Raw genomic sequence first — 12,048 nt, forward strand, 5'->3', positions numbered from 1 at the left:
CGTGAGTTTGTTGCGGTGGTATCGGCTCGTTGCTTGATTGTTCTTCACTCACTCACACTGGATTAGAGATCATTTTACCGAGTTTTGTCGGCGGGGAGGAGTCGCGTGGCGTCCACTAACCCACACACGGGCATTTCGACTTCACAAACACCTTCCCCGGTCATTTGGGACTAATAAGGACAAAAGGACGGAGGAGTTCCACCGTGGGAATGACGGAGCCGCAGACAAACGCTTGGCACTAATCTCGGCCAATGACTGATATCAAGCAAGGGAGATACATCATATAACTGGCTGACGCTGAAAGGACTGAGGCTTGGATCTCGGAAGAATTCCGCTCTGAATGCTTGCATATCTCAGGGTTTATTGTGTGTATGCGTGTAGTTTTAATGTATCCAAACAATAGGCAGTTTGGAGAGGGGAAGTAGGAGCTTGTAATACACGCTTCCCTTGTGTTTGCCAGTCAGCCGGCAGGCATAGGAAAGCTGAAGTCCTGTTTTATACAGCTGCACACTTCTGAAGCGTTTAAATAACTAGCTTTTAACCGATACGTGTTGATGTATTAATCCCCTCGTTTTACTTAAAAATCAGATTTTGGGCTTTCGGTGTCTCTCCAGGGATTGCAGACGCTTTAAACAACTAGTCGCTTTTAGCTCCACATCACCATGGATGAAAGACGATAGATGCGCATTTTCTACTGACTTCATAATCTAATGACATTGTTTAAGCGCTGACAGAAGTTTTAAACTTCCTGCTTTAGTTTCTCTCGGCTCGAAGTGTTATTGTCATAAAGATTATGGCAGCCGTTGTGAATTACTCTCCTCCGTGGTGGGTTAACCTTCTCCACAGATTGCCTCACTTTAATCTGCAATTTGAACAAACCAGCAGTGATTTTCGCCCAGAGGACTCTTCATACCAGCAGGTAAGTCTATGCATTACAGTAACACCGCTACTGTTTGTTACAGCAACACGTGTAGATGAAATGCTGTTCGGTTATATAAGTATTTTGTGTTGAAAAATAGGCTATACCCACATAATACCGATTGCACCCTATTCTAAGCAATGCCACACACGCAAGCGTGCTGTTATTCTGAATATAGGCACTGCTGTACGCTGGTAGTCACAGCTGTGCTGATATTCAGTACTACATGAATAAGCTTTGCTTGTATATTTGTGAATTAAGATATTTATTTAGTTTTAGACAGTTTTTAAATTATTAGTTGAGACAAACTTTCTTCAAGAGCAAAATTCTTCTCAGCCAACGAAATTAGTTCCAAAAGAAGCCAAAGCTTCAAGCTTTGCACGTCAACTACCAAGCAAAGTCGGACTGGAATAGAGTGCTTTCACGACGCATCATCAGTCGGCCATATTGGCAGCACTGAACTGAACAAAACTTGCGTATTTTGCTGATTATTGCTGTAGAAAATAGTCAGTTATTGTCATGTTTTGGGCTGTACTCATCGGTCGGACAGGAGAAAACATTTTGGAGTTCTATAGACTGCCAAAAGTTATAACAAATCAAGGAGAAGAGTGAAAAAAAACTGAGGAATAAAAGGTGTTTGTGGTTGGCCAAACTGAACCAGGATTTTAAGGGCAATGATCGACATTCATATTTTTTCTGTTCATTTCCAGTCAGGTAGGTGAAATATTAGGCTAATATAATAATTAATTAATTCTGCTTGTACGTATTTTTCCACCTATTAACTTCAGTTTGTCAAACTATTGCGCCTTTTCCTGCCTGGTTTAGACAGCATAAATAAGCAGAACAATGTATTCAGTAGTACATTGACCATGCAATCCATGCTGTTGTTTACATTTGAGTATCTCCAATATGGGTGCACGTCAGGGTAACTGACCAAACTTTGACGACAGTGCAAACCCTCTATTGGAGCAAAGCAACAGATATTCTTCCATTTGGTCAAAGAGTTCATTGTAATCATGTAATAATTCCAGATTTGCAGATTTCCAGCATAGTAGTGAACATTGTGTTCTAATCATGTCGAAAAGGTTGTATTTATGGGGACATTCTAGAATGCTTAATGTTCTAAAACAGCGACCAGGAGAAGACCGTTTTCTCACATAATTCTTGCCATAAACGCTATGTACTACTAAGGCACTTTAATCCAAGTAGCAAGACAAGATTTTTACATAAATGCCAAGTTCTTTCGTGCAACTCTAGATGGTACAGGCTGATGGGTCGTTAATGTAAACTGATGATATTCACAGCATTACACTGCTTGGCAGAAGCTGATTTGTTCATATTACATACACAGCCAATGAGCTTGCTGTTTTCCATATAATTGACTGGTTAACATTCGCTAGAGTATTTCACGGCACACTTTCAGAGTTCCTCTAAAACCCTCCACCTCCCCAGCTCCACTTGTATAGATCTGCTAGGGGTTATTACATATGCTTTGTCTGTTTGCTCTGAGGCACAAGTAATTTATTATGAAAATTATTATATTCAGTGGCTACTTTACTTAAAGATATTTATTGCCAGTTTATCAGTAAGTAACAGTTTTGTTCTCTTTGACTCGTTGGATGGAAATGGTGCTTATTTGCAAAAGTTTTATGCGATATTCCAGTTTTGCGCACAAGTTTTAGTTCGCAACTTTGGATGGAAACCCAGCTGTTGTCATATCCATTACCATGCTAAAATCTTCCAACAGTTGTCATGATAGAAGTGTTTTCCCCCTAGAAAACAAAAAAAAGAAATGCTTAATGTGGCTTAATGTACTACAAAATTAATATTAAGTGACCAAACTCACTATACACATTAGTAATGAAGCATACTATGTACAGTGTACTTCTGTAAATACCAACTTCCCAGGAGGACTGAAGTGCATTAACAATCCTAGATACAGCTTTTTTTCTATTGAGACAGCACAGTAGAATGAACTGTTCATTTTACCTCACGAGTAAGTGGGTATCTTATCGCTTAAAGAGATTACACAGAGCTTTTTATCTGCACATTTCTTTGTGCAATAAAATGGCAATAACAATAATCAATCTTTATTATGACTTCATTATTGTGATTGTTAAGCCTTGCATCTCTCTTATGCCAAACACACCCAGGCGTGGCCGGTGAAGGTAGAAAGTCAGCTTCTGAGCACCCTTTCAACTACTTGGCTGTAGTCTTTCATTACAGAGACAACAGATGGCCTAAAGACAAGCCAGGAGTGCCATAAGCCTGGTGACAATACCTCTAATCAAAGCTCCTTAAATCAAGTTTGGCCTTTAGCGTTGTTCGCTTATGGAGTGTTGGGTGAACCAATTGGTAACTTGGAATACTAATGTTAGGAAGTCGTATTTGTGCTTGACCACCATCATCATCATCATCAACCTGCCCAAATTTGACAAATTTGGTCATCAGAGTTAAAATTGAGAAGTCAGGAGGTATAATACACTTCTGCAAATATAGGAACACATTCATGTGTTTCACCTATAAGGTTATTCAAGGTGTCTGTGCACATAGTAGTGACTTGATGTCTTGTAGATGGTCAGTTTTTTTGGTTCAAGGTGCCTCCTTAGACAGTTTTATCTTTTTGCATCCCTTAAATATAATCTCAACACCATTTATGTCAAAGTGAGTGCAAAAAGTGTAACTTATGTGTCCAAAAGTGTCTAAAACACTTTTTTTTAGGGCTGCTGTTTATGTTCACATGATGATGAGAATCACTTCTCTTTTTGGCTAGAAGTGTAGAGGAACTAGATCAAGTCAAGAATGACTGGATTAATTTAGAAACAGCAGTTGCAAGCTGACAGCCAACTTAATTCTTAGTCCCTGCCGGTCTTCTATTGTATAGTGCCTGGAAAAACAGGCACAGAGATGTTAAAAGCTGCTCAGGAAAGCAGCTGAGATGGAGAAGGCAAAAAATTCAGTTCTTCTGGGTCATAAAGCCCAGGATAGACTGTCAGCTGTTTGAAAATGTTTTACCGGTGACTTTCGAAGCATCAGCATTGGAAGAATGTCTTAAAACAGCATAGGAACAGGCTAAAGCACACAATGAAGCAATTTTCTGTTTTTACAGTTGTGTTAAGGGATCTAACCTCCTCTTGTCAAATGCTTTTGACAACAGGTGCATATAGAATTACAGATAACTTCACATGAACTGTCTAGAAGCTCATCTGCACGATTGAAGGGGAAGGCCTGAGTATTTTAAATGTGTATGATTCAGGAAAGTCGAAAAGAAATCATACACATTTAAAGTAGACAGGACGCTTGAGCAGCTTGTACTAGCAGCCTGTAGCATTTGTCTTGGAGTCAAAGCGCACATAGTGAATGATAAAAGACAGCACAGCTGAGGATGGGGGAGAGAGAGGGGACACCTGCTGTCCATTGAATAGCGCTTGTTCACAGGGTTGGAATTAACTAGAGATGTCATCTGGTTTGGCCACTAGTTAGGGGTTAAGCTCACTCCTGATGTCCCAGTCTGGGTTTCCTTGATGCGCTTATCTGTGAACTTTGTCCTACTTTTAATTTCAGCTCTGTATTTTTACTTTTGATGGCGTGTTTTCTATTAAAAAGAACAAAGGCAGTCTCGCTTTTAGCACAAAATAATTTTTTATTGATGTTGCTGCCTGAATATTTAGTTGTTTGGGACTGCTTGTAGCGCGGAGTGAGATGACAGGTTATTAATGTTGCTCAGCAGACGGTGTTAAGAAATGTGAAGTTGCCAAGCTAATTCTTGTACTGAAGAGAGTTTGGGTAATAAGTGTACCTTTAGCAGAGGAGTTACATTACGTCTCTTACAGTGGTGTGTGTGTCTGTGGAATTTCATTTTTATAAAACTTAACTTAAAATGGATATTAATTCTGAGATTTGCTATAAAAATGCTTTTAACAGTGTTATTGAATTATTAGTATTACTAAACATAAATTAATAACATTAAAAATAAAATGAATCGGCGCAATTAAATGTATTTGCTGATAACTCTGAAATCTTTACGGCCATTATTCCATTTTTGAACTTATGTGGATTGTATCAGTGTCTAATATTCTAGTTGAACTTCACCCTTTCTCATCCCTAAACACTTCTCATTGGCTATCAATGGGCATTGCTTTGAGAAAAGCGTGTCTCATATGTTCACAAAGGCCAAGACTGTGGGAGTTTGGGCAGTGCTTCTCACGAATCATCGTGGATGAAAGCCAAGCTGTGAAGGGGAGGTCCAGTCAGTAGGATGATGGATGAGACTGGAGCTCTAGGTTTGTTTGGGTGAGGAGAGACCTGCCAGCGGATGAGGAAGGCACACAAGGCTAAGTTGAGTGTGCTGCCACTTGGCTGTCTACCACAAGTTGATTAACTTAAATGATATTGTTTGGGAAATCTCTTATAGTAAAGTTAAAGCAATTTTCCTGAGTTAGGAATGGATATGAAATTACACAAACATGTTACTTGGAGTAATTTGATATTGATTTTTGAAAAGAGGTGGTATTTTCATATTTAGTCTTTATCAAACCATGCTAAACCATGTGTTTACTTTCAGCTGGAACTGTTTTTTCCAAGTGGACTTTGTTGATACATACAATGACAATAAAGGAGCTTTGAAAGTTACTCTTTAAATCCATAAACAAGGCTTGCTTTTCTGGAAATTTTTAGTTGCAGTTCTGTTTGAAGGGCAGATTATTATTAAGGGTAGGGACACACCAAACTGACGCCAAAAAGCTTAGGCTGAGGAAAGCAGAGTGTGGTGAGTTGTCTTTCTTACCAACGAGGTCCGCTAGCTGTTCAACATTCAGAATCAGCCGAAAAACAACCGACAGTGTCCAACTAGAGCCAACGGTTCGGAACACACTGAAAAAACTAATGCCGACCAATGCTCAAAGGCCACCCGACATTGCCTGACACCCAGCCGTGGCTTGGTGTATCCCGGGCTTAAAGGGGTCATATGATGCGAATTTGTGTTTTCTTTTGTTTTTGGAGTGTTACAAGCAGTGTTGGGGGTAACGCATTACAAGTAATATGAGTTATGTAATATTACTTTTTTCAGGTAAATAGTAAAGTAACGCATTACTTTTGAATTTCTAAGAAAATATCTGAGTTACTTTTTCAAATAAGTAATGCAAGTTACTTTTTTCCGCCCATTTATTGATTGACAATCTCCTGTCGGGAAATTGTGAGTAAACATGATGTTACTGTATTCTAGGCTAAATGTGAACATGCATTAATTCATCTCAGTATTCCTCAAAAACAGATTCAGTATTTCTCAAAATGAATAAAAACAGTGAAATGCAAACTCAGAAAATGATGCAACCCTGCAATAATTAAATGTTAAATAAAACAAATATTCTTTATGTATTTAATCCCATTTTATTAACTCGTGTCTTTGCTGCTGACCTTGATGCAATTCAACCATACTAATAAGCAAAAATTACTTTACATAAACATTTGTGCTTAATTTTTTATAGCTGAAGAGTGATCTCCTGCATAAATGTACTTTTCTTTCAGCCTGAGATGAATTAATTTCACTTTTGGTGTAAAAGGGCTTTTACATTAGAATTGTTTTATATTAAAAACAAAAAAGCAAGCTTTGCCCAGTTTTAAAAAGTAACGCAAAAGTAACGTAACACATTACTTTTCATAAAAAGTAACTAAGTAACGTAATTAGTTACTTTTTCAGGGAGTAACGCAAAATTGTAATGTGTTACTTTTAAAACTAACTTTCCCCAACACTGGTTACAAGCTGTTTGTGTAAGATCTGTAAAGTTGCAAAGATTAAAAGTCTCAAAGCCAAAGAGATATTCTTTATAAACGTTATGACTCATGTCTTCCTAAAAACGGCTTATTCAAACAAGCCCCCATGTCTATGTCACAGTGTGTGAAGATTTGCATAATATCGCCCAAATGCATTCACAAACAAAGGCCGTAACTTTTATTCTTGCTGTAGTATTGTTGCAGTTGCCGCCATGTTGTGGAGAAGCTGTGTGTTTCGTTGTGAAAGCGAAAGTACTTTGTATGGTCTTCCAAATGAGTACATAACAAGAAATCAGTGGTTAAGCTATATTTACAACACTGTTCCAGAACATTACCATGCAAATATTTGAGCATGTGCAGCGCATTTTACGGAGGACTGTTTCCTGAACTTGGGAGAGTAACTTAGCCTACAATGCTGGCTGTCCACACTGTAAAGTGGGGCAATTCCAACTTTGCAAGGACAGTCTGGTGCTTCTGACTCACAGCCTGTAAGTATGTTTTCATATTTAAAGAATTTGCTACTGGCTATTCAAACGCAAGTTTTGAGCAGTGTAGAGTAGTGCTTGTTTGTCATTTCTAAGATCACAGATGCAGACGTGGTGTTATGTTTATGCGATGCAACGTTAAAATCAGTAATTATGTTGTTCTAAGCAAATAAGACCTTCACTCATCTTTGGAACTATTTTAGCGATGTCCTTGCTACCTTTCTGGGCCTTGAACGTGTCAGTTGTGTTGCTGTCTATGCCCAGAGTAAGAAAGCTGTCAGATTTTATCAAAAATATCTTAATTTGTGTTCTGAAGATGATCGAAGGTCTTATGGGTTTGGAACGACATAAGAGTGAGTAATTAATGACAGTAATGATTTTCATTTTAGGATGAACTCTCCCTTTAAACGCCACCCTTTTCTTACAATGATCTACAAGCCTCCATCCAATCGACAATCAATGGATAAAACTAAGCCGTTTTTCGTTTTTTCGACAGAGTATTGAGTCGAGTCAGAGTATTGAAGAAAAAAGTCTGTCAACTATAAATTCCAGCCACTTTCTATGTCTAAATAGGTTGACTTCACAACCAATTGTTGCATGAGAAAGGAGTTAAAGTACAAATGTAGGTGCTGATAGCCTCGAGGTTAATGCGCCGACATCCAGCGCAACTGCGCTCACGACGACCCGAGTTCAATTCCCGTCTCGAAGTCCTTTGCCGACCGTGCTCCCCTCTCTCCACCCAGTGCTTTCCTGTCAGCTCTCTACTGTCCTGTCTCAATAAATGCATAAAAATCCCATAAATAAAGTACAAGTGTTAGCACAACTGAAGACACACTAAAAACACATAATTTGGCACTTGCTAATGCTATACAGAGAGAGGTTGTATTTATAATTAAAGTGATGGCACATTTCTCATTCTAGAAGACATTTTGTTGGATTTATCTCAGAAAAATGGTACAAAAGCTGTCACTGGGGTGGTAACCATATTTACCCGTAAAGGAGCTTTTTGGTACGTTTTAAAAGGGTACTGACTCCAGTGACTGTTTTTGTACCATTTCTCTTTTGACTGTTTTGCTTGAGGAAAAATACTGTAAATCTTAAAAGAATTTTAGCAATGAACTAGTGATGCACTAGATTTCAACTTCTAACAAACATGGACTAAAAGCATCAAAGTTTTGGTTTCATAGGGCTTTAACCACTGTTTTATTAAAAACAGTGTAGTGTTGTTCATTTGCCTTAATAGTTAAAGTTTCCATCTGCTTGTTGTGGGAATGTGGGCTTAAGCACGGCTTGAAGTGCAAATTTGAAAAACAAAACCCCTACATGCTTTCCCACTCCCACACCCACTCCCCAGGCTGGCTGTGGGGGAGGTTGGAGAAATTCGTGACTGGCCTCTTTACATTGTGGGGGGGAGCATTGGAAACATTTCCATTTCTGCTAATTGTAGCGCTGGTGTTTGAGTCATTTTAGTCATTCTAGCTTGTCATTCTCAGGGATGTCAATGGGCGCGCAGGAAGCGAGAGCAGGGATGCTGCTAATCTGTTTTGTCAGCGTGTTTGCATGGTGCAACACAGACTGACGAGGCCGTCCTGTCATCAGGCCAGGCAGGAAACACAAGCTGTCTCTCATTGTGGCACATTTTCAATAAATTCATCACGTGTTTGGCTGGTTATGAAGGATTTGTGAAGGAGCCATTCATGGAGTGGTGTAAACACAACCATGTTTGAAATATTAATGTCCCAGATCCGATATGCGTGGCTGTTTCTCTTGCAGTTTACATTTACAGTTAGGTGTTAACTACTGACTTCCTGAGCGTGTGTGGGAAGGTTTATTGCCATCCATTCTGCCTTCAAAGGCTAAAATGCTTTTGACATCCTCTCTGAAAGTGTTTCTAACTCCTCCCCAGATTACTGTTGGTTTCCCAAAGAAATCTCTGACCCAGATTTGGCCCCTTGCTGCTCCAACTGCAAATGAAAAGAGTCACACTCTTTTCCATGACAATGTGGAGGCTATATGGCTCCCTGAGGAAAATTAAATCACTGGACAGCAATGCTTGGGATATCAACATGTAAATTTCAGGCTTTAAGCTCAACAATATTGTCTTTCTTTTTTTTTTTTAGAGTGTAAAGAGTAGCTTGAAAATAAAATGAAACTATTAAGCTTTGCTTTTTCAGATGAAACCAATATCTCTGCTTGTGACATGCTAGTTTGTCATATTTGTTTTTAAAAAAAATGATTTCTTAAAATGGCAGCTGTATAATTTTATATGTAAAGACTTAATTAAACTGTAATGTGACTGGATTTTATACTGTCACTGGAATAGGTCAAAATTAATTCAAATATCTTGTCTACTTTTTTTAACTTTGGGTTTTTTAACTTTGCATCTTTTTTTCTACCCACTATTAAATATTTTCCAAAGTTTTCACCCCCCGAGTTTTAATGCTTTGTGTTTCCTTCTGGAGCATCAGTATAAAAACAGTTTTGGAAAGGGCTTGAAGCTTTCATATAGTATCAAAACCTAAAAGGTACAATTTCACCATGTGTTGGGTTTTCCTATATCGTATCACATATATGGCTTCATGACCTGAATTAGAAATGAACACGTGCACCTTTCATGGTTTCTGCTACCCACCATTATACCGCCCCACCCACAATGATGCTTTTTTTGGAAACAAAATGTAAACCTGTAGATTTCAAACCTGTATCTTGAATTTCTGTTTCGCTTTCAAAGTGACACATTTTTATAATGCAAAATTTCCAGTGACAGTTGTGACATTTTCCCGTATAACTTCCTGGAGCACTGACATTCACTCAAAAGCTTCAGACTGGTCTATTATAGACGCCTATCGTCGGTTGTTTAGATGGTCTTGTGCTTCAGTCTCTGCCAGACTGAATGAAACCGTCTGTGTTTGACTGCTGTGCCACATTCATTCAAAGAACCACAGCCACAGTCTCCTATCGGAGAATCAAGCCCTTTCATAGACGGCTCTGAAATGAAAATGAGGCCGACAAACAATTCAGTCACTTGATGAAGCTGAATTACATCTCAGTGGCTGATTGTTTTGTTTTTTTAAACCTCTTTTTCTTTAAAGGGTTCATCGGATGCTAAGTTCACTTTTTCATGTTGTTTGAATATTAATGTGTGTTGGCAGTGTATGTACAAATCTACCCTGTAATGATAAAAATCCACGCAGTGGTTTTTAAATAATCTGTAAAAATAATATCCTCTTTTTCAAATCGAGCCATTCTCAGATGCCTGTTGGTGTGGCATCACACCCACAGAGGCCACTCCCACGATAGCTGATTGACATGAGCTCTTACCTTAGACCAGCTGTCACAATCCAGTAACTTTCCATGTTTTGATGCCAGAGCAGGGATGTAAGTTAGACAAGAATATCTCTGATTCAGCGATTTGAGGTGTTGTGTTGCTGGATGTAATAATGAACATAGTGGTCGTCATTTACTCCTGACATCTGAGCCACTGAAGATGCAGTAGATGTTTGTATGTTTGTTTGTGAAGGGAATGCGCCTCCCGATCTACATATATCCGTCTATGTTCGTGCGAATCATTCATGATCCAGCTTCACTTACAGCAGAAGTGAGTATAAGCGTTTTTTATGAATCTTTGTGATTGCCTTTCCTTATAACGTGGTAGTTAGGAAGTTTTGCGCTAAACGCGGCTAAACACGGCTAAATGCTGCTAATGTAAAGACCGTCTTTCCACAGAGAGAAGAGAGGGGCGGGGTGAGCAGAGCTCATTTGCATTTAAAGGAACAACCCCTTAGAATGAGATGATTTTTGCGGAGCTGATTTTGACAAGGTAAAAAGGGTGTTGTTTTACAAAACCATTGAGAATTTTTAATCAAAGTATGTTAGAGACTTTTCATTAAGACCCTAAAGAATCAGATCAACAAAGAATCACATCCGATGACCCCTTTAAACAATTTTCACTCTGAAATAATTACTAAGTATATTCTACTAAGTATATGTCTTGTAGCTAAGGGAATGTAAAAAAAAATAATCCAAATAAATTAAATGGTAAATAAATTTAAGAAATCAGTCCCTTACTTTGACATTTTTTTGTCCTTGCTTAGTAGAGCACAGTGACATTCCATGTATGGTGGAAACTTCCTTTCTCTGAAATGTGACAGGATAAAGGGTGGTGCATATTTTGCAAATATCAGTCAGATGGCCTACAGCCAGGAGCACTTCAGCACATTGACCTTGTGTTTGAAATGCTGCTGTTGTTTTTGGGCAGCGGTATCGCTCAGAGGGGTCTCTCGCTACGCCGCAGCGCGTCCTGAATCAGCATATGGAAAGAGTAGATCCATTAAGATAATCTGCAGAAGATTACCGTCTGTTTAGAAAAGCTGAGTCTGGGTCTTTTCCTGTTAGCAGCAAAAGGAGAAACGTGGCAGGATTGAAATCTCGGTAATTGCAGTGACCTCCTTGGCACAGGTTCTCACAGGAAAAATGCAAGCACACTCTGAGTTGGCAAATGCCAGCTGTGTTTCATATCTTTAACAGGACGTCTGTTGAAAATGTGTAGATCTTGTTAGATTTACATTTAGTTTTATACATTATCAGATGCTTTGAATACAATTTAAGTCACTTTGGATAAAATTACACTTTCACTTGGAGTCGAACCTATGACCTTGGTGTTGCAAGCACTCTGAGCTACAGGAAGACAACGTTTAAAGCTTTTTTTTCTTATTTGTAACTTGTTTTTCTAGTTTGAAGCCAGTTTAGTAGATGGATTTAGTAGACATGCAAACCTCTTGTTTCTGCTGCCATTGCGTTGTGTATTTATACGAAGGCACAGCTTTTCTGTCCGTACGCTGAGATGATCTCATGGGCGCAAAGGCTGTTAAT

The 12,048-nt window shown here is 38.8% G+C and overlaps 1 protein-coding gene across 1 annotated transcript in view; it reads left to right on the forward strand.

Moving 5' to 3' along the window:
- ttyh3a (tweety family member 3a) overlaps positions 1-12,048 on the forward strand; it is a 70,724-nt gene continuing 58,676 nt past the window's right edge. Inside the window, exon 1 of the mRNA XM_051103483.1 lies at positions 1-919. Coding sequence (XP_050959440.1) covers positions 794-919 — 126 coding nt within the window. The 5' untranslated portion in view covers positions 1-793. The remainder of the gene's footprint in view (positions 920-12,048) is intronic.

This window comes from Labeo rohita, chromosome 3, assembly GCF_022985175.1.
Source record: "Labeo rohita strain BAU-BD-2019 chromosome 3, IGBB_LRoh.1.0, whole genome shotgun sequence".
In the NCBI taxonomy this organism is placed as follows: domain Eukaryota; kingdom Metazoa; phylum Chordata; class Actinopteri; order Cypriniformes; family Cyprinidae; genus Labeo; species Labeo rohita.